The 23892-nt window shown below is 35.3% G+C and overlaps 2 protein-coding genes across 3 annotated transcripts in view; one reads left to right on the top strand and one right to left on the bottom strand.

Moving 5' to 3' along the window:
* Positions 1-5: 5 nt before the first annotated feature.
* On the bottom strand, positions 6-8967 carry sycp3 (synaptonemal complex protein 3). 2 transcript variants are annotated; one of them, XM_028798809.2, is made up of 8 exons: positions 8413-8967; positions 2711-2768; positions 2582-2616; positions 2372-2489; positions 2042-2141; positions 1666-1764; positions 1284-1388; positions 6-279 (listed from the first exon to the last, which is right to left on the bottom strand). In XM_028798809.2, the coding sequence occupies exons 1-8, from the start codon at positions 8552-8554 to the stop codon at positions 226-228; spliced, it is 711 nt and encodes a 236-aa protein (XP_028654642.1). In that variant the 5' UTR covers positions 8555-8967; the 3' UTR covers positions 6-225. The 2 variants fall into 2 exon arrangements, with proteins under 2 accessions (XP_028654642.1, XP_051780621.1); XM_051924661.1 differs by lacking the exon at positions 1666-1764.
* Positions 8968-20478: 11511 nt separating this feature from the next.
* The window catches only part of dram2b (DNA-damage regulated autophagy modulator 2b), a 40944-nt gene continuing 37530 nt past the window's right edge, over positions 20479-23892 (top strand). The window contains exon 1 of the mRNA XM_028797050.2: positions 20479-20732. The gene's annotated coding sequence lies outside the window, so the exon portion shown is untranslated. The remainder of the gene's footprint in view (positions 20733-23892) is intronic.

Raw genomic sequence — 23892 nt, forward strand, 5'->3', positions numbered from 1 at the left:
TACATATAATTAGGTGGTTCACCCTGACAAATTTTAAACAACTAACAAACCCTGTTCTACAGTACATGACTGAGTCTTTATTCAGTAATACAGAAATGAAAGGTACTACGTTAAATAACAAAGCAGAAAAAAACAGTTGAGTATCAACAGTTTATGAAAATAATTACTTTGAGCAGAAAAAATTGGTAACTTATAAATATTCTTCATGCTTGCAGTCTTTAAGCCTTACAACAACATAGATTGTAGAGATTTTCTCACATTTGCCATTTCTTGTTGTTGCTGTAGTTAAAACACAAATGATAGGCAAAACAGTTAATAACACACTGTATACATGAAACTAAAATATTGCATAATTAAAAAAAATCTAAAAAATTATTGTTTTAACATTGTTAAAGGCAGCTAATAAGTTGCAGGAAACTGACTGAGGGACGTGCATTTACCTATACAGTACAAATCTTTACCTGCACCAACGATTTGCACATTTTGTCACTATATTTTAATTCAATTGTACTCTAAATTTTTAACGAGGTGCCTCACTGCAATAGTGGTTATTTATCGAGTGCTGACTACAATATTTTTTAATTATACTGTTTATATTTTACAGGATAACTACTAATGTAATGATTGTATACATCATGGTGCCATCTCATGTCCATGATTACATTGTGCCCAGGTATACTGAGAAGCTGTATTTTTTTTAATCAATTCATGATCCCATGAACATTCTAATTGCCATAGTAGTTCAACCAAACTTGCTGTTGTTTATAACCAAAGTTACCCAACATTAAAAAAAACAGTAAAACATTTCATCTGTTCTGTTGTAAGTGACATTGTTAGTGTTTAATATAATGACTTCCACCTTTACCAGCAAGCAGAGGATCTGTTATATGTGTCTCCAGACAAGAACAAGAGATATATGATGCAAGTTATTTTGAAATTATAAATGTAATACTAGTCCTAATGCAAATATTCTGCTTTGTGTGGGTTATAGTTTAAAGGTAAATGATGAAAACTAAAATGAAGTTGAAAAAAAGAGAAAATACTGTTGATGGAAGCAAAAGGGACTATTTTATTACTCAGTTACTTACTCTGGAAAGCCACACCTTAATTTTAAAGAAGTACACTAATGGTTTCTTTCAAAATAATATTGCTCTTAGCCTAAAGCAAAAAAAAAAATAATAATAACTGCATATGTTTTAATCAAGAACAGGTCTCAACATATTATGCATTAATATAGCTTAATTATTAACAACCAGTTCTATTCAGACTATAAAATATCTTACTGTTTCCATTAAAATCTTCTTCTGAAAAAGAGCCATCTCTTTACGAAGTTCATTTTGTACAGATGAATGTTGTGCAGAATGAGCTTGCTCCAGTTCTTCCAAGCTCTAGAGTAAATTATAAGATTATTATTATCATTGTATTGTTATCAACATACATATGCATTACCAAGAGCACACATAGCTTAGAACATCTGGCCGCATGAAACAAGTTCTAGCAATATTACACACATTATAATAAATAAAAGTATTTTAAAATTTTGAAAACTTTGCTAAACTTTCATACTGTATTTGTCTGGATCTGTTCAACAGACATTATAATACAGCAGTAGAGAGGGAAAAAAAAACAGTTTCACTATAACTATAGTGAATAAACAATGAACACCTTCAAAAACTGGTCCATGAGCTGTTTCAAAGTCTTCACTCTCTGGCCCTGTACCACTCTCATTTGCTGAAACAGTTTCTGTTGCTGTCTGTACAAGTTCTGAGGCCAAACATAAATAATTTATTAGTTATGTAAAATGAAGGCTTAATTTAATTAGCCAGAAATGTAGGAGAAAGCATGATGAAAATGACATCAGAGAGTAAAAATAAGGTACATAAATTTTAAGTTACAGTAGAACCTCAGGTCACGACCGTAATTCGTTCCAAAACTCTGGTCGTGACCCGAAGTAATTTCCCCCATAGGACTGTATGGGGGAATTAAAATTTTCAAAGACTACATGTCTTAACTCCTTTGCACTTCTATTTAAATCACATACTCCCAGCCTGTCTTCTTGATCTTTGGATTTCAGGATATCATTCTCCCATTGCTGAAAGATTGCTTCAAACTGCTTGTTGTACTCATCATTCAGTTTCTTCCTTTATGTAGAAAGGAAATAAAATATGTTCTTTACTGTGATACTAATAAGGCTTAATACTCCCGCTAAACCTACTGTACTTCTTTTTACTTGTTAACTCTTAATAGATCCTAGACAAACTATATTCAAATGTTAAATCGTAACTATTTTTTCAATGTTTTCACTTCAAATGCCTGAAACACATATTAAATTCTATTAACAAAACCTTTTGTTTTATTCAAAATTTCTTACCTGTCATTTTTTTGTGTATTCCAAATCTGTTCAATTTTGTGATTTCTGTTTTCTAATGAAGATTTTGTGCACATCTCTATGCGTTTTCTTTTTGCCTGAAGAGCTTTGCTTATGTCGGCTAAAAACATTTGAATACAGAAATTTTTCCTCTATGCTACTGTGTATTTTTCATGTTGTCAAATTTTAAATATGCACACTATATTAACTTACCTCCAAATTTTTCAAGCATGACTGCTACATCTCCACTTTTGATAGGAAGAATACAAGGTAAATATTGATTATTAATATTTAAATAAGGAAACATTTGATTTTGCATATAAATGTATTGATTGTCTTTACCCAAAAGCTTCATTATCTTCACTTGGAGAAGGCCTCTTTCTCCCTCTTAAATGTATTTCTGTAAAAGGTGAACATATATAACTATAAAATAATACTAGATTTTTCTGCAGATGCCCATTTGTCTTAACATATTCTATAACAAGTTATGATTTTTACCTTTTATATAGCACCTTTTTATATAAAACATGTTGTAGTATTTCAGTCTTTTTATTATATAGCCAAATTACCAGCATGCTACATCACAATATGATTTGCAAAGCTAACAAGATTACAATACACTATCAAAACTGAACAATAATCAGTACCATATTTGAAATTAAATGCAGTAAATTCAAGACATTTATCACACATACACAACAGAAGGACTTATAATTGGGCTGATTTTGCATAGAAAGTGTCAAATGGAGCTATGCAAACCCAGTAAAACTATGGCGTAAGATTCCACCATACAGAACAAAACAAAGCTGATTGACAGAGCAACAAGAGGTGCTGTATATAGTGCCTATAAAAGATATTTACACCCTTGGAAGGTTTTACATTTTATTGTAACACAATATTGAATCAAAGTGGATTTTACATTTTTGACTATCAACAAAAAAAAAGACGCTTTAATGTCAAACTAAAAGCAGATCCCTGCAAAGTGGTCTAAATTAATTACAATTATAAAACACAAAATAATTGATTGCACAAGTATTCACCACCAAAAATGACATTGATTTAGCCAGTTGATTTTAAAAGTCACTCAAATGTTTCAATGAATATCACCTAGAGGTAGTCAAGGGGTTTCAATTGATTGTAGTACAAATGCACCTGTATCTAAGAGGAGCAAGTAATGATGTCAGCCCAATATTGGTTAATATTACGCATGATTAATGATATTTTTGAACCATTAGGATTGGCATTATATGCAGATGATGGGGTCATGTAAAGAGAGGCCGTAATGCTAAGTATGTGGTACAGGTTGTACAACAGATATCATAAGTGACAGAAAACTCATTGGATTGGGGATTTAAATTTTCTGTGTCTAAATTGGTATTTTTTTATTTTTTTTTTACCTGAAAGAAGAGTATAAGTAATGGATGTCTTTCTTTATGTGGGCAGACTTTATCTAATGTTCCAGTCTTTAAGTATCTAGGCCTTTGGTTTGGTACAAGAATAACCTGGATGATTCATATAAGATAATTGGTAGATAAATGTAAGCAAGTCCTCAACCTAACAAATACTGTGGCTGGTTACAACTGGGGATCCACTAGAGGAGTAATGTTGACAGCATATCAGGCCTTAATTAAAGCAAACCCATTTAATAGATTTGTGATATATGAGAAAGTAGCTAAAACAGTTTTAAAAAGAAGTACTAGGGTGTTGTGCCGTGTTACCCATTATGGATGTAATGAGAAGTCAAGCAAAATGACACCTTTTATTGGCTAACTAAAAAGATTACAATATGCAAGCATTTGAGGCAACTCAGGTCCCTTCTTCTTAATTTCATCTTGCCAGAAAAATAGATTAGAAGTAACTCAAGCAGCTGTTGTAAGAAAAGTATTATTAATGCCTTGCAGGATGAAATGGGCAAGTTGTCTCTTAAGTAAGGATGAAAGTAAATGTATTTAACATACTGGATATATTTACAAGGATTTAAAGGACAATATTGAACTCAATCAGTAATAAAGAGTTGTAGAGAATATTCTTATACTGTGGAAATAGCTTTGGTGGTGTAATTTAGAAATTCATTTAGGAATACAAAATTGGTGACATTGCCAGGTATCTCTGTGGTGTGGTGGAAAGTTCCAAACCTTGAAAATGACTTTCATTTGATGCAAAAAGTCATAAACTACAGGCATATTGGAATTATGAATAAAGAAAATGTTATTTACACCAGAGACATCAGTCATATTTACAAATACATATATAGATGGGTCGAAAGTTCCAGTTAGTGTCTAATGTCCTTTAAATCCTTTTGGCATGATTCTTACTGGAGTTTTAATTCCTGTTGTACAGACTGAAATGTCTGGATTATAGTGGTCCAATTTTGTTGGATACTTGCACGCATTGGTGTTTTTGATTAATGAAATGATGAATAGTCTTGTTAGAAATGCAATTAAAAAACAGGTGGATATAGGAATTAGTACTGCAATTAGTAGGTGGCAAAATAAACCTTCACGTGAAATGTGTACCATCATAAATGCTATGAAGAAAATCCATCTTGAGGTGAACCAATATCATGACCTAAACTACACAATAAAGACAAAAGAACACTCCAAGCACAGGTCAGGGGATGAATGCAAGAAAATATCAAAGTACAGTTAAGTCAATCAGTTGGAAATGAAAAGAGTATGGCACAGCTGTATATCTGCTTAGGGCAGGCTGTCTGCAACAACTCTGTGATTGTAGAAGAAGACTAGGCAGGAGTGGGTAGCACAGGCTAGAATGGATGACATCGAAGAGAAAGCCACTGTTAAAAATTTGCACTTAAACTCCATTACAGTTTGCCAGAAGTCTTATGGGGGAGACTGAAACCAGCTGGAAGAAGGTTTTGTGGGCTGATCAGACCACAAATTAGCCATCAAACTAAATACTATATTTGAGATAAGCCAAACACTGCACATTTCAAAAATACACCATACCACCTTGAAGCATGGTGGACATAGCATCATTTTGTAGGGATGCTTCTCTACAACAGGTCGTAGAAGGTTTCTGATGGTAAAGGATAAGATGAATGCAACCAAACACAGGGTACTCTTGGAAGAAAACTTGATGCAGTCTGCAGGAAACTTGCACAGTATGAGATTTGTTTTTCAGCAAGACAATGATCAAAGGGGTAAAACCAAAGCTACACAGGTATGAGCTAAAAACAATGATGCCAATGTCCTGGAGTGGCTGAGTCTGAATTCAGTTCTCAATCCTATTTGAATTTGTGGCTGAACTTGAAAAAGTCTGTTCATTCATTATCGTCATGCAAGCCTACAGAGCTTGAACATTTTTGCAAAGAAGCACAGGAAAAAATTGTGTTCAGATGCGCAAACTGGATAACAGTCCATCCACATAGACTTAAGGCTGTCATTAATGCCAAAGTTGCATCCATTAAATACTAACTTGATGGAGGTGAATACTTAATACAATTAGTTATTTTGTGTTTGATATTTATAATCATTTTAGACCACTTTGCAGTGATCTGTTTTCATTTTGACATTAAAGAGTCTTTTTCTCTTGGTCAATGTTAAAAAAGCCAAATTAAATCCTCTGTAATGCAATGGTGTATAACAATAAAATGTGTAAACTTCCAAGGGGGTGTATACTTTTTATAGTCACTGTAGGTCAAGCACAACTACAAAACAAAACTACAAAATCACAAAATATTTTAATTCTGTGATACGTTTACATGGTGTAAGCAGTGTAGACAAGCATTCTGAAGTGTTGCTGAAAAAACACAGCATTGCAAGTCAGTAACAGAGTGTTGAAGATGGTGCAATATGCGACATGAACCCTATGCAAATACAAATAAGGAATACTGCATTTTCACTCTTCTGTTAATATCAAGACTTGGCAGTAACATCCTGAACAGGTTGTACATAAATAATACAAAGACTATGTAAAAGATAATTATGGTAGTTCAATATTATGAGGTTTAATTTTTTCATATAGAATGTATTTCTACAATGTTTACAAAGGTAGGCTAAAAGAGTTTCATATTGTCACACAAGAATATATAGGGATATAATAAGAACCTAACAGTCTCTCAAATTCTTAAACTTGGGACATAAGGTCACTATTCAGTGGTGCAATTTTATACTGTAATTGTGTACTTCCAGGAATATTTTATAACCAACTGTACTAAAATTAATGCTTCAATATGCAGTTTAAACATTTGAAAGAACTTTGAATTGGTTATTTATTTTCACATTTATTTGACTTACAGAATGCAGGGTGAGTCAAAATTATGTTAACATTTGAACAGCGGAAACAATTTATTCACAAAACATACTTCATATGTGCAAGATGATTTACAGGAATGTCTCGACCTATTCCCCATCATGTTCAACATATGTACGATATGTGGCACATAAATTGTCCACAAAAATTGTATACAAGTATATACATAGCAGTACCATTAGTGTTAACATAATTTTGACTCATCCTGTAATATAGCTTTAAATCATAAGAAAAAGAATGTATTACACAGGATACCATTATACATTCATTTTTGTCAGACATAAGTTGACCCACAATTTTTAAATATGTTGGAAAGTGATGAATTTGAAAAATGTGTATACAGTACACACAAAGGAAACAATACTAAACTATCCAATTACACAGCCATTTACTTTCCAGTCCATTAATTTTCTGACCTGCTCATCCAGTTGGCTAAAGCCCATGCATTTGGATCATGCAAAGATAAAAACTTGCTTGTTAGAGTTTTTGGAAAAAAGTACGGTATAGTGGCCACACATTAATACACAGAATGAATAAATGAATAAAGCTAATCCTTGTAAAATATTAACCATTATTAAATTAAAAGGACATATAAATCAAACTACCTGTAATTAATCTGCAGTAACACATAGATCTAATAAAGATGCATATTTGTATTTGGTAAATTATACTTTTTTGCAGACTGCTAACATTTTTCTAAATTGAAAAGTTTTCAGTTTGTGAATTCTAAAAGCATGTGAACATTTTTTATATCATTTAAAATATTTTTAATACATTTACCACTTAAACTAAGTTATGTGTCCTTCTGAATTAACTTTCATGATGGTGATAACTTTTGTTTTGCTTTTATTTCTTTCACGTTTTACATGTGACCAGGCCCTTCTGTGATTATCGTATTTTTGTCAACACTCCTTCCAGGATTTCTTAAAACTATCAATCTTGAAATTATTTTTTCAGGCAACTTGCACTCATTTTATTAAAGCCTTAACACATTCCTATTTCCTAAATTTTGACAATTAAAACATAAAATATTAACTGGTGAAAACACAACTCAGTGAAGTATTGTCCAAATTCCATTAGATTTGGTACAATGATAAGACTGATATTAAAAAAAAGAAAATGTTAACATGTGTTTACATAAGTTTTCAAATTTTTATTAAAAAAACATTTAAATAGTATGTTATCACAAGCTAAAATGCTCAACTGAATGACAGTCAATGACAGTGTAGATTGTCTTTCCAAGTCTGTTTAACAGTTATCTGAGCCTTAGCTGTGGCTGAGCACAGACCATGTACAGATGTCTTCCATCATTATACCCTAAGTGGATGATTGAACTCAGGAATGGAGAATAGGAAGGATACTCTGTACTTATTGCAAACAGTTTCCCTAATGATGTCTGGACTGTGTGGCCAGCATTAGCAAAAAAAGAATGTCATCTTAATCGGAACCTGCTCAAAGCTGAGAACTAATAGATACAGTATCTCAAGTCAAAATTTATAAAGTCAAGTTCAGAAAGACAGCACATTCTGTTGTTTTTCTTCATTGTGTTGTCTTGTACTTTTGTTCAGTTTTTCCTTGTGTTTAACTCTATAATAAATTCTATTTTTTTTAACATTTTGGCTTCTCTAACATTATTCTGGATGAGCTGGTCTTTATAATAATACTTCCTCTTTGTAACAAAACCTAGTTTGTTTTTAACTAAAATTAACTTTAAACCATTTAGTCTGCAATTCCTAAACCTTCTCGTGCAATATATAGTAAAATTAGTATACCTTTATTATAGTCCTCATGAGGAGATGCTTCATTATTTAGTGGACAATCATTAAAGTCATACTCTAATTCTTCTGCAGTACGCCCTACAGACTTTTCCTTGTGGGGTTTAACAATACTTTTCTTGACAGATTTTTGTGCCATCTGAAAATATAAACAAGACTATTGATTTAACTCATCCATTAAAACAGACCATCAATTTTCTTACATGTAATCATTTTCTAAACTTCCAAAGTGTAAGAAACAGAACTAGATCATATATCATAGTTCATCTTGAGACAAAAAACAAACTTGAAAGAAATACTATCTCCACTGTAGCGGAAACTCTTGCACAGACTTAAATTCACTCCAGTTGACCAATTTAGTGACTCATATATATTTAACCTGAGGTCACCTTTAGGATGTGGCAGGCAACCTGGGCCAACAAAAACAGAATGTGTGAAATTCCTTATTGACTGTGACTAGACATATTGATCCTGATTACAGGAGCTGTGAAGCCAATGTGTTACCATGTCGTCCAACAGTTTTCTCAAAAAACAAGATATTCTTTACAATATACGCAGTCTTAGTACAATAACAGTACAGTAATGCCCTCTTAGCTAAGTAGATAATAATTATTTGCATTTATATAGCGCTATTCTCACTACTGAAAGCGCTCAGCAAATCCAGCCAGCCATCTTCCAACCTGCTATATCCTAATTACAGGATCACAGGGGTCCGCTGGAGCCAATCCCAGCCAATACAGGGCGCATGGCATGAAACAAACCCCGGGCAGGGCGCCAGCCCACCGCAGGGCACACACGCCCACACACTAGGGACAATTTAGGATCACCAATGCACCTAACCTACATGTCTTTGGACTGTGGGAGGAAACCGGAGCACCCGGAGGAAACCCACGCAGACACGGGGAGAACATGCAAACTCCACACAGGGAGGACCAGGGAAACGAACCCAGGTCTTCTTACTGCGAGGCAGCAGCGCTATCAAGTAGATAAATTAAGTCTAGTTTATCTGCTCTCTTAATATATAAAAAGAAATAACAGCAATGAACAGAAACTAAAAGACAGCCTTTATATACCAATTCGCCCAGAAATTGCTAAATAAGGTAAAGTCAATTGGTCAATTTAAGTTCTATTTTATTCCCTTTCACAGTACTTCTCCAACTCATGTATATTTTGTGGATAACACTTGCTCTCTTGGAAATGGATACTAATCCTTCCACACAAATATAAGTGAAAATATAGAACAGAAGAATAAAACACTCAAATATTAAAAGAAAAATGCACTTACTATTGCCTTCAGTTGTGAAACACAACTACGAATGAGTTTTCTGTCTATTACTGAGTTCTTTGTTCTTCAGCTATGTTCAGGTGACTTGGTTCAGGGACAATGTCTAAAGTCAGAAGGTACTACGTTATTACAATGCACTTGTCCTCGGTTTTTGTAAGTTGTCCCTGGATATTTAAATATTAGAAGTGTCTTACAATTTGAAAATTATACTTACTATCGTACAAACATTTACAATTCCAGCTATATTACTTTTATAATATATATAAAGATAAGCTAAATCTATGTGTCAATATATGAATAATTAAAAAACAGCATAAGTCTATAAAGCCATTTAAAGTATGAATCACAACATTACTTTGATTATTAATGATATTTACTTTTTAGTATAAAATGCTGTAGCATTATGCAGTGCGAAGGAAGACGGCAAGGTGAGGCAAATATGAGCCTTAGATGGAGTTAACCTACTTGCTTATTTGTGGGCCTGGCAATGAGAGCACAAAAGTTTTTTTTGTAAACAAAAATTGTATAAAATACATCAGTTCATTTGTTGCCACAAATACGACCCAGGTAAAATGTAATCACATTAAATGTTACCAACCCAGAAAAGCTGCATTTACATAGTAATCTGATGTGCATCCACTCTGGACAACCTTCCAGTTTGGAATAGGCACAACTGCATATACTGTAGTCTATAACATAAACATTTTAAGTCCACTTAATCCAATTACAGGGTCAGAAGCACAAGTCTATGTCAAGAGCACTGGTCAAAACCTTGAGCAGCAGAGCTGAACTGGGTGCTAGTCCATTGCATGATCTGTTTGGTCAGCTGCAATAAATTGCTCTTCTAAAGAATTGCAAATTAGAGTACTGATGCAGTTTAAAAAAAAAACAACATAAAATACACAACTGAAAGAGACTTTCTATCAGTGTGTAGTGTGATGACTGACTTGACTGGTTACAGATTTCAAGCAGCACATTAATTAGATGAAACAAAAAAAGCTACTGCTAAAGGTTACTGGTAGAGTATATACACATGTACAGTATATTTTAAATTAAAGCTTAACTTTACGCTTGAATTTGACTCATCTCCGGTATCTAAGGTGCAAAATGACAACCACCGATTTTATTTCCTAAAGTTAAAGCACTATCTGCTAATTTGAAATAGATTATAAAGGAAAAAAATAAGTACAAAAATAGTATACACGTATATGCAAGCTGCATTAGTGATTGTCGGTGAGGTAGTAAAGTATGAAAGACTGTCCAACTCGCTGCAACCTTTTGAGAAAAAAAGAAATTCAGAAAAACAGCTGGATGAAAAGGTTAGTTTGTTAACAATAAATGTAAAAACGTAAAACTGAAGTAAACATTTGGTACTGGCTAATACTACATACCTGACCAGAATGACAAGTTTTATTGGCTAACTAGACAGATTACAATATGCAAGCTTTCGAGGCAACTCGGGTCCCTTGCTTGACTTCTCACTACATTCATAATGGCTAACACGGTACAACACCCAAGTACAGTACTACATTATCTGGCCAGAAAAAATCCACTGGACGAAGGCTACGAATAACTGGTTCAACAGGAGTGATCCCTATCAAAGAATGCAGAAAATATTGAAGATAAACATTTAGTGTGTGTATATATAATATATATATATATATATATATATAATATACTAAATCTATAAAAAGGGTTATGTATTAACGGCATTTCGCTTCGACATTATTTCGCTTTAGGTTTCTCACACTTACTGCGTAATATATACATATGTTTGGGAGTTACTCGGTTATGTTGTATTGACACTCTTCACTATTTTTCAGTCCCTTCTGTACTGTATTCGTAAGATCTTGTTAAACGAGCAAAAAGGTACCATTCAGTCGCAGACGCTTCCCGTAACTTCGAAGGTCGTACGGGCGCTAAACGCCAGTTTGCCTTTTCGCGGTCTTCTTGGTGGCAGTGCGCATGCCCTGTCTAGGCTACTTGCGTTTCCCGAAGCGGGTAATAAAAACTCCAAAGGCCGCCGAGCTGCAGATGACAACACTTCTTAGATTTACTGTAACGAGGTGGTGATTGGTATTTTACTGTTTTGTTTGTATCGGAATTGTCAAAGTACAAAATGTAACTCCGATGTCGCCACCTTATTTTTCATAAGTTAGTTACAACAAACCTCTTCATTTTTAGAAACATTTAAGTATGCAGCTTTCCATTAAGGACGCGGAGTTCCAGTCCGGATATTCAGTGCAGGTGGAGTGAACAGCGGTTGTGGTTTCATGCATTTTTACCGCATAATTTTTAAAATAAGCAAATCATGATTGTTGCTAATGGTACATGCTGCTTAATTAGACATTCAGCCTCCTGTTTCCTCTTACCATTCTGCTGTGTCAGAAAGCAGTGAAAAATTGAACTGTTTCCTAATTTCAACCTTTTTTCTCAATGGAAAGACCTTACGTAGAAATACTAAGCATTCTCATGCGATTTTAGTTTTGAAGTCCGTGCTTTCTAATTTGAATTTGTTTATAATGTTAAATACTTTTAGTAGGATATTGGACGTGAAACCGGAATGCTTTTAGTTCACGTCTCACCTTTCATTCACTGTGTGACCATCTTCCCGTTGTTAAAAAAGGATGCAAGTAACAGCACCGCATTCTCATTTTGTATAAGGCTTTGGATAAGCAACTGCCATATGTATAATATCGTTTGTCTTTTCTATTTGCTGTGTTATTTGCATTTGCTTGTGCTACACCAGGCATAATACACCAGATTATAGATTAACTTCCTCCTTGTGGTATATTCGACCGTTTCTGGGTTTGATTAGAACATGTGATGATTGGGTGATGAAGTAAATATACAGTATATGCCTGTGTATGGCAACAGCAATCGTGGAGTAGATATTTTGGAATTTGGTACACTGTAGGGGTACAATATAATACAGCAGAAGGTAATAATTTAAGCATGTGTATGTACATATTTTCCTGGTGAAACATCTAAGGGCACACAACTAAAAGAAGAAACTCAACAGTCCTCGGCACTCCTCAACCTAGCGGTATGTGTACTTGTATTTGAAGAGATATTTTGGCAGGCAAAAGGATTTCATGAGCAGAAAATGGGGGAGTAAAGCTGAGTGTGATCACTTCAGCAGTTGTGCATAAGCATGTGGAAATATGACTTGGAAAATTAATTTAATTTACCTTTCATAAATTTCGCAGTGGGTTTGTATTAACACAATTGAATAGACATTATCAGTGTTCATTGGCACCATAAGATACAGCTACTAACTACTTTGTGAATTTCTCCTTGGGATTAATAAAGTATCTATCTATCTATCTATCTATCTATCTATCTATCTATCTATCTATCTATCTATCTATCTATCTATCTATCTATCTATCTATCTACTATGCAAAGAAAGTTTTAATAGGTTTATCATTATTAATTTAATCAGTAACAGCAATTCTTAGGCCGTTAGTGCCAAGAGCTCTGAACCATGACTTGGACACTGAAAAAGTAGTTATTGAATGCACAAGTAAAAATGGATGCCTTTTGGAAACATTTTAAAGAAATTATACAATTCAGATTCCTTCCATTAGTCCCAGAGATGTCTAACGTTCTAGCTGGAGGATCAGCTTTACACAGCTGCTCAAGGTAGGCAGTCCAATGGGTCACAACTGCAGAATCATCCAAAAGGACCGTTCCATCACTTGCCCCAACTGCGACTAGGAACAGATTTGAATGTGTGTAATGCTTCGAATGCTCTATAAACAGGAATTGGGTCACTAGACCATAGGTGGTGTGTCACTTGCTCACAGATTCCTCTAATAAACGCCTCCTTATTTGCCCTCATAGCCCTCACAGGTATCCTTCTTAGTTCCCTGAACAAACCAGGGTTGCCATTAAGCAGTGTGCTGCGACTCCTGTTGATAATATCCAGGGTGCCCTGCGAGATGAAATACCTCCTGGGAACACCGGCAACATCAACACAGCCCTCAACAGCCTTTCAGGGTCTTGTCACAGAAAGTCTCCCACATCACATTAGGATTGACAGTCACACCCAGGTCTGCAAGTTCCCCACCCAAATTGTGTGCAGACTCATCAAGCTGTCCTGTGGGACATCCTGAGACTTTGCATTATCCCCCCAAAGTTGCTGGATGTCATGGCCGGCCTGTACACTAGTACTGTGAGTGCTGACCAGAGTGGAGGCAGAACCTCTGTGTTTTTTCTAGTTGATTCTGGGGTTTGTCAGAAGTGTGTTCTTGCACCTATTCTGTTCAATGCTTGCATTGACTGGTTGTTGAGATTGGTTGTGGGGCCCAGTGGCAGTGGGGCACCTATTGGTGATGAAAGATTCACTAATCTTGACTTTGGCAACGATGCTGTGATCGAGGCTCTTGAGATACTGAGTGAGGAGTCTGAGTGTCTGGGCTTGCAATTGTCCTGGATAAAAACCAAGATCCAGGCCTTTAATGACCTCTTGGGCACAGCCATCAGCAGTGTGTCCGTTTACAGAAGGGAGTGTCGACCGCATTGAGAAGTTTACTTACCTTGACAGCAACATTCATGTCTCTGGTGACTCTTACTATGAAGTCAGTAGACAGATTGGAAGATGGGGGTCATGAGGTCGCTCAAAAGGTGTGTGTGGCACTCCTGATACCTTTGCAAAAGGATGAAGGTCCAAGTCTTTAGAGTCCTGGTGCTTCCTGTTTTGCTTTATGGTTGCGAGACATGGACACCAGCCAGCGACCTGAGACAAAGACTAGACTCCTTTGGTACTGTGTCTCTTTGGAGAATCCTTGTGAACCTCTGGTTTGACTTTGTGTCGAATTAGTGGTTGCTCATGGAGTCCCAAATGAGGCACATTACCTGCATTGTGAGGGAGCATCAATTACATCACTATGGCCATGTGGCGTGATTCCCTGAGGGTGATCTGGCTTGCACGGTCCTGGACGGTGGCTGGACCAGGCCAAGGGGATGCCCACGTAACACCTGGCTGTGGAAATTAGATGGTCATTTCCAGAGGGTGAGACTGGACCGTGTGTCTGCCTGGGGATCCCAAGCTGCTTTGTCTTGTGGTGGGTGTGGCAATGTGGTGTAGCAGTGTTTGCTTCCCAACCTGACCTGACCTTTTTGTACACTCCGAAGCACATATTACTTAAACATACTCCATTTGAATGGCTAAGTTAGTATTGGTCCATAAAATAATACAGTTTAATTTTGTAATATGTTGTCAAGATTGTTAGTCATTATGTTACTGATAATGAACCTATTAAAATGTATTAGGCATCTACTGGCACATAAGTATAGCACTTATAATAACTGACACATTACCACATTCTTTTCTGCATATAAAGCTTTCATTTCAAGTCCCTTATTATGCTGCTATTTACTTTTGCTAACTTTTACATTTTCATTGCTGGAACACAACCTCTACCACTTGCATACAGGATAATCTAATCTATGAATGTTAGTTTTTTAATTGCAGAACAAAGATGTCTACACGCATTCAGAGTACCAATTAGTTATGTATTTATATTTAAAAGGACTGTATAAGGTTATTTAATACATAAGGGAAGTCAATAAAGTGAGGGTGATTTAATTTAGCCATTCTATAATCCAGTGGGCTTTCTTTGAAACAGATAAAGCAGGAGAAAATTCTTAAGTTCATGAAGCACCACCTTATATACTATTGCATTAAAAAATTCTAAGTTTTTCCTTACCTTGTGCAACCCCAAATCTTGTTCAAACATTCAGACTTGACTATATTTTTAGTAACTCACAAATATTTCTTAATCATCATTTCAGCATGCCTTCTTTCCATGTTTATTATGTTTGGAATATGCATACACACTACCATTGGGTTACCTACACATTTATTTGTTATCAATGAAACTGCATCAGGCACAGGAGATTGTTACTGAGGTGAGTGAATAATCTGCACTGGCAAAGAAGTCTTATGGAATCTGTGTGAGTGCTTAGAGCATTTTTCAGACCTTTCTTTGAACCTGCAGTGAGTGCCACAATTGAAGAATACATCCTCCATAATGCCAGTACTCTGAAGGATAATAAACCAGTAGCTCTTACATCGCACATCATGAAGATCTTTGTGAGGCTGGTCCTTAAGAAACTGCTGCCCCTAGTTACAGGGAACCTGGGTCCCCTGCACTTTACCTACCAAGCACATATAGTAGTTGATGATGCATTGATGTTCTTACTCCACAGCATCTACTCCTACCTGGACAAAGCTGACACTATGGTTAGGATATATGATTTTTTTTTAATTTTGTCAGTGCCATTAACACTATCCATTTTCTCTAGAAGCTGAATAAGATCAATGTGGGGGCATCCAGTGAAGGTAGATGCCGCCACATTGTTTTGACTGACTAGGCACAGTTTGAGAGGATTCAAAACTGTATATTGGAGATGGTGGTCAACAACACAGAGATACCCCAGGATGATTTGTCCTTTTTGCCTTTCTCTTTGCCTTCTATACCCCTAATGTTAAATACAATACCACTTTACAGAAGTACTTAGATGACTCCTTCATTGTATGCACATTGATCATGTATATGAAGCATTAGGAATTTTCTGTGTTCATAAGAAATTTCAGTATTTTACGTTTTTTGCGATACACTTTGTACAACACACTTGTACTTCACAATACTTTGTTTTCTGCACTTTTGATTCCACTCTCTGAATAGCATGCCATTGCATTGATAGCACGTTATACATTTATTTATATCATCAATTCAAATGAATTCTCTGAAAGCTGTTTTAGAGCTAAGTTGTTGCAGGGAATTCCTTACCTAAATTTATTTGTATTTCTATGTTTTTCTTCCATCCATCCATCCATTTTCCAACCCGATGAATCCGAACACAGGGTCACAGGGGTCTGCTGGAGCCAATCCCAGCCAACACAGGGCGCAAGGCAGGAACCAATCCTGGGCAGGGTGCCAACCCACCGCAGCACACACACAAACACACCCACACACCAAGCACACACTAGGGCCAATTTAGAATCGGCAATCCACCTAACCTGCATGTCTTTGGACTGTGGGAGGAAACCGGAGTGCCCAGAGGAAACCCACGCAGACACGGAGAGAACATGCAAACTCCACGCAGGGAGGGCCCGGGAAGCGAACCCGGGTCCCCAGGTCTCCCAACTGCGAGGCAGCAGCGCTACCCACTGCGCCACCGTGCCGCCCCATGTTTTTACAAATATTAATTTGACAGATATGAAACAATGAGTGATATGATTTGTGTCCCATCCTTTTACAAGATGGTGATAAAAAAGCCAAAATATGTAATTCATGTTGAAAAGCTGTATTCATTATATGGCACACTGATGTAATGTTTAGATCCTGGCCCAGGCAGTCTGTGTGTGGAGTTGGAATTTTCTTTCCAAGTCTGTATGGATTTGCATGAGATACTGTATTTATTGTTTTCTTCCTGCACTTTAAAGATAAGCAGGTTATATTGCTTGGAAATACTGAACTGGCCAATGAGAGTGCCCTCTGACAGACTGATGTCTTCGCCAGGGTCACATCTTGCATTATGCCTAATATTGCCCAAACAGACTTCACACAACATTATATTAGAATCTGATGAGTGGATAAAGAAGTAAGTAACTCTCTTAGTTAATAATGGTGATGTTTTTATATTCAAGAATATATACCAATATGCAAACTGTATCAAAATGCATAAATGTATAAACAACTGTTGAAAGGAATGGAGTGCAAGGAAGGCTATATGTTTGAGTGGCTGAAACATGGGACTCTAAACCACAAGGCTGTTGACTCTATCCTAGCCACAGACTTTTCATCTGACCGTGAGCAAGTTGTTAAACTTACAATTACAACAGTTATTGGCACGTCAGTTTAAGTTGATGGCAATCACCTTTCAGCTGACATTATGCAATTTAATTCAGTTTATTTTGTGTACTGATCATCACTTGGGTATTCAAACAGTTTTGACAAGAACAGGCCAGTCAGGCTAATAAAGTTCACCAATCCTACTGACCTAATTTCGACACAACAACACTAAATTGAGATAGTTCTACAAGTGAGTAAAGATGGGGCGTTTAGAAGGCTGAAAGTAAGAAATAAATTTCAAATTAACTTTTCATTTATTTTTCTATTTCTCTGATGGTTTTTACTTCATTTTATTTCTTTGTTTTTAAACACCAGTGTGGAGAATATAGCCTCTTTGAGAAGCAGAATTACTGGGTATCATTGAGCTTGTCATTATTTCTGGTATGTAGATAGTGCCTAAAAAATATTTGTCTCATTGGAAAGTTTTTACATTGTATTATTATACAAGATAATGAACCCCAGTGGATTAAATTTGGCTTTTTAACATTAATAAAAAAAGCCTTGTTATTTTTAGAGTGAAAACAGATATCTACAAAGTGCTCAGAATCATTAAAAATATAACACTCAAAATATTTGATCACATAAGTATTCTCCGCTTCAGGTTATTGTTTAATCCATATATCTTTGGCAAGTATAATAGCCTTGAGTCTGTGTGGACAGGTCTCTGCCAGCTTTGCACGTCTGAACATTTTTAGCCTCTTTCAAGACCAGCCACAAATTCTGAAATGGATTGAAATCTGGACTTTGACTTGGCCACTCCAATACATTAACGTTGTTTTTAAGACATTCTTATTTAGCATTGGGTTTATACCTGTACATTGGGGTTGTTGTCTTGCTAGAAAAAAAAAAACAAAAAAAAACCTTCTCCCAAGGTGCAGGATTTTCACAGATTTTCCTCTGTTTTGCTGCCTTTATTTTACCTTCTACCCTCACAAGTATTCCAGGGACTGCTGCAGAAAAGCATCATCTACAGCATGACACTGCCACCGTAATGCTTGACGGCGAGGATGGTGTCTTTTTAATAATATGAATTGTTTGGCTTACATAAAACATTTTGGTTTCATCTGACACTTACTGTTATTAAAAATAAGGTTATTCAGTGCACTTACAATAGGAGTCAAAATCTTCTTGTGTTCCTCTATAGGTCATCAGTATTTATCAGGCTCAGGGATTCTAGCTATCAAGTACTCTGCACTGCAAAATATAAATTTTGATAAAGACGTTGACAGTATAAATACAGGGGTTTGTATTAGTGTGTAAGACAGGGTTTAAGATTGGTAAGGAAAAAGAAGTAGTAATTCTAAAAATGAATTCAAATTATCTTCCCAGGTATTCGAAATGACTAGTTAGTATACTGTAAAATAACTTCCACAAAAATGCATAATATTAGTTGCATATTTTAACACTAAAAACTGCTGCACAATTAAGGATACAAATGTTTTTAAAAAGATAATATATATATAAATTTTAAGGAGTGTTTTAGCTACCAGAATGAATTGTTTTAAAATACAAACTGTTTATGATTTTTGTATTGCTATAGATGCACAGTGATTCTCTACTAAAACAATGACTATATTTAAAAATATTGCATATAATATGCAAATATCAGAGTGCCAATTTTTCTTTAGAAATTCTGATCCACCTCATTTATTTTTTCATATTATATGTTAAAAAACACAAAACTGTATCATTAAGCACTTTTCTATGTTTTATTTGATGGGTCTATAAATAAAAGAAAAAATGTTACACAATGTACGTATATTGATGTTTTATATTTAGTTAAATGTAATGGCTACTAAGCAGATATACTAGTCCCTGACTAAAGTAATTTAATCTAGTGATAATGATGATATCATTTTGTTTAATGCATTCGTTTTACTGATATGAAACATTTAGGCATCAGTGCTTTAGACCTTTTTTGAAGGCTGAATGATTGGCAGATCAGCTGCCAGCAGTTTTACTGTTATTTCTTTATTTAGTAAATGAAACAACGTGAAATGCACATTTAATTTGAAACATAACATAACTTTGTTAAGTTAAAGTGCCCTTATGGAATCTGTTAAAATTACATTTAATATTTTGATAAAAGAAAAGGGCCCCGACAAGATCTGCGCGTTGGCCACCTGTAAATCTGCCATGTTGCCAGTTGTTATTGTTGTGATTGAATTAGTGCTTAGATGTCTGAAATGATAAGCTACGATATCGGTACATAATGAACTTAGCACATACAATAGCTGTGTTCTCTTGCAAACAACATTTGCTGCAAGTATACGTTATGAAATTGAATTGCCATATACAGTACACTGTTTCTCTTTGTAATTGTATGTGTATAAGTCCTCAATGTTTCTTTTGATAAATAATATGTTGCTAAGTATTCTGCTTATGCTTCCCAAAAGCACAGCATATTTATTATTTATTTTTACTATTAATTGAAAAGTTTTCATGTCACATACTTTAACTTTTAATTAAGTATTTTTTATTTAAGTAACAGTACTTCCACTTGAGTAGCTTTTTATTTAGAACGCTTACCATCTCTGATTAAAGGTTAACTATTTTCCATTGAAAAACATCAAGGCCGTTTTCCAAAACCCAGGAAGCCACATCCAAATAGCAAGGCATCAATTACCAAATCAACATGATGAACATTCCGCATTATCTATGGCCAATTCCATCTGTTAATGCACGGAAAGTGAGCAACTGTATGCAATTTAATTTTCTACATTACAAAATAACCATTCACGGCTTATTTTTCAGACAGCGTAATTAAGTTTCTTTTCTGCGTTGCCAGGGCACGAAGCCTTTGCCCCCCGACTTTACTGCGCTATGTTCAAGTTGTCCGTAGGAGGCGATATTTTACTCAGTAATACTCCACTGAGGTCAGATCCTTAGGTTTTGCATAATCGTAGCACGTCTTATCCTTCTTTTTAAAGACAACATTACAGTCTAATGGGACTGAAGTTCATTTATAGTAACTGCATAGTAAACCGCACTGGCTCATGTGTGCGCACGCGCGCATCCACGGACTGTAACGGCGCAGGAAGTCGCGAGAAAAGAAATCTGACCGTACACCTCAAGAATAGACGAATAAAGAGTGTCTATACAGCAGAAGGCTTCGTTGGGTTAACAGAAACGCTAATCGTCTGTGGGTAGCAGCCTCAGCCTCTGTGGTAAGTTTAAAGTCGAGTCGCGATTCATATACCACCAGTCCCTGAAAGAATCGACGTATACTGTTCATTTGACTTTCGAATTCGTTCAGAACTTGTAATGTTCTGCTAATGTTTAGTATTCTTACAGAGTGACTAGGGCTGTTTTCATCACGAGCATCCATCCATTTAACAAACCTTTTAGTCATAACGTTGTGTTGCGATAAGGTCTGTGCCCACCCATGCTAGTGCAAGGATAGAACCAACTCCGGACGGGGCGCGGCTCATTGTCGATCTAATTAAAGTCTATTGACAGTGGACAGTTAATTAAACCTTCGAATTTCCTCCTTGTGAGCCTCGAGGGAAAAGCCAGTTTAAACAGGAGGAGATCATGCAGAACCAATACAGTTCTGCGCCAGGGTCTGGAGCTGAGATGCAGTCGCGCTAATTACTGCTCCACCGAGTGCCCATTTTCGAGAATGGTAATTTATAATTTGCAATTATATGGTATTTCATATCTAAAATTATTTTTGTTACATAGTGTTTTTTATTAGAAAGGTAACAGCATTGGAATATTTTTCGGATATTCTCCTTTTTTAATCAGAATTTTCTAAATTGCGAACAAACCACCGAAATACCACTTTCCATCCAATTTGCCTAATAAAGTCTTATTTGTAGACCTAATCAGCCTTCGATACTTTTCATAGTATGAAAGAAAGAAGTTTAATTTCTGCTTTACCATTTTATATTGGTGTATTAAAATATCTAACAGCTTTCAATAGAATCGTGCCTTTGAAAAAACATTGATAAAATTAATAAAAGTGGATATTATCAGACACAGAATCACAGTATTTATTTTAACTTTGCATTATTGATAATGAGCCTATATAAAATACAATGGATTATTTCATTACCTAGGAGAAGTAAAGATTTGAGCATGGCAAGCATAACAATGGAACTCTAAATACATTTCATTTGTTATTTTTTCCATAAATGCTTATTTATATGTAGGGGACTGGAGCCTAACCTATCAGCGTTTGGGTCAAAGTACAGGATATGTCCATAATAATTCACACCAGGCTGGTTTAGAGTCATTGATGAAACTAATATGTACACTTCTGTGTGTGGGAGGAAGCAGAGTACTCAGAGAAAACCTGTGCAGATGAAATTAAGAATTTACCCACTCAGGGCCGGATTAAGAGCTTTGGGGGCCCTTTTGGTCTGCATCATCTGAAGTTTAGATTCTGAACAGTTCAAACCGGACTAAATAATTATTTTACTCTCGATTATAATAAAAATCTTATAATATTTATGTGAATTTTATGTGTTGGACCCCTAAAGTTTTGTTGTGTAAGAAATTTACAGTTTAAAAACGTAAAGATAATATTTTTAAAGACCAGTTTTTCAATGCTACACTTTTTCATTAAATATTGGGTCCACCATTTGGGGGCCCCCGAAATTGCAAGGCCCGTAGCATATGCTACATGTGCCTATTTGTTAATCCGGCACTGTACCCACTTCATACTGACAATGATTAAAAAAGGAGCTGAACCCAAGCACTCTGATATTCATTGCCTTTAACATAAATAAATACTGTTTCGTTGTGCTTGGTTCCATGTTTTCATAGTAATGACACAATGAGACACATGAAGTTCAGTTTAGTAACTTTTGTGCAATTTGATCTCTGCATGATAATAGACTTTTAATGAAGAGGTATTTTTGAGGCATAAGTTGACTGGCATGCTCACCTGTTATCCCCACAGTGAGCAGGTTATGCTACTTTGTCACTTTATTAGAAGTTAGAAATCAACTATGCAACATGTTCATGACATTAATCTCAGTTCTAAAAGGAGCTTGATCTTAATATATCCAAACATCAGTTTAAGTATATTTGAATTAGAAGAGAATTATGGAATTAGGCAAGACGCAGTTATTTTACTGAGCAGTGTACTGACAGTTTTTAAATCCTGATTGCTTCATAAAATGCTTTTTGATGCCTAATGCTGTTATTGCTATTAGGCAAAATAAGGATTAATGAATAGCCAATTTGTTAGGTCATGTAACCTATTATATTTTTTGCTTAATGTATATATTTTGGTGATGTACTCTACTAGTCTTTAGAATACCCAACATTATTTAAAAGCTTGTTATTTGGACAGAATATGTATATTTTTTAATGAAAACATTATATGACATCAGAATGAATAGTTATATATATTAATGCAATACACAAATAACAAGGAATTTCTTATGTTTTTCAAAACACCTATGATATCAAAATTGAAATTAGTAGAAAAATTACAGGCTTTTTGTGGTACCTCATATATATTAAAACAACAAGAAAATGTTTGGAAATGACCAGGCTTGCTTATTTTAGAATAGCATTAATGTATTCTTGCCAACTTGTAAAAAATTCATTGATGTCTTTCTTGGAAAGTGAATTAAATTTTTTCCAGTTTAAGATAATATTTGATACCACTTTGCATTGATTTATGGTAAGTGGGTTATAATTCTTCCTTATGAGTAAGACAACTGTTTGTGTAAGCAAAGTAGTATGTGACACCAAAATATATTTGTTATTGAATAACTAGAGGGCTCTGCCCCCTGCTCGCTTTGCTCGCCAACCCCCTGGCCTGCGCTAACCTCTTAGCAGTTCTGCTGCTCACGTATGGGGATACGGATGTACAATTTAAACATATTTTTATTTTCATGGGAATTGTTACATATGTATCAATGCAACGTTTAACTGCCCATGATTGAATTTCGTTTCTTTCTCCCTATTAAATAAAACAACTTTTTCGAATGTTTGGGACTGTTTAATTGTCTTTGCAAAAGCTATTCTAACCGGAAACTGTAAATGTTTTAATACAAGTGGCATATCAAGATCTCCTTTGTTGTCTAATGTTATCCGTGGAAGATGTACTACATTACCTTTCTTGAATACATCCTTCTTTCTACAGTAATTCATGCGTTGTAAGACTGGACATTGTTAACAGTTGTAAATTTTCTTCGTGATATTGTAAGTTGTTGTTTTCATCTTCCGCACAATCACCACCAACTGTTTCAGCATAGTCTATTGATATACATTTAACCATTTTGCCGTGTAACCGTTCAACATTTTTGGACACATTTAACCAATTTGACGTGTAACCACTCTACATTTTTGGCGTTAATTTGTTTGACT

This window comes from Erpetoichthys calabaricus, chromosome 3 (assembly GCF_900747795.2).
Source record: "Erpetoichthys calabaricus chromosome 3, fErpCal1.3, whole genome shotgun sequence".
NCBI classification, from domain to species: Eukaryota; Metazoa; Chordata; class Cladistia; order Polypteriformes; family Polypteridae; genus Erpetoichthys; species Erpetoichthys calabaricus.

Coding starts and splice junctions, on each gene's coding strand:
- sycp3 (XM_028798809.2), bottom strand. CDS start 8,554: ATGGCACAAAAATCTGTCAAGAAAAGTATTGTTAAACCCCACAAGGAA. Junction 1,389..1,665: donor TCATGGACCAGTTTTTGAAG/GTGTTCATTGTT, acceptor AATTTACTCTAG/AGCTTGGAAGAACTGGAGCA. Junction 280..1,283: donor AGAAGATTTTAATGGAAACA/GTAAGATATTTT, acceptor TTTTAACTACAG/CAACAACAAGAAATGGCAAA.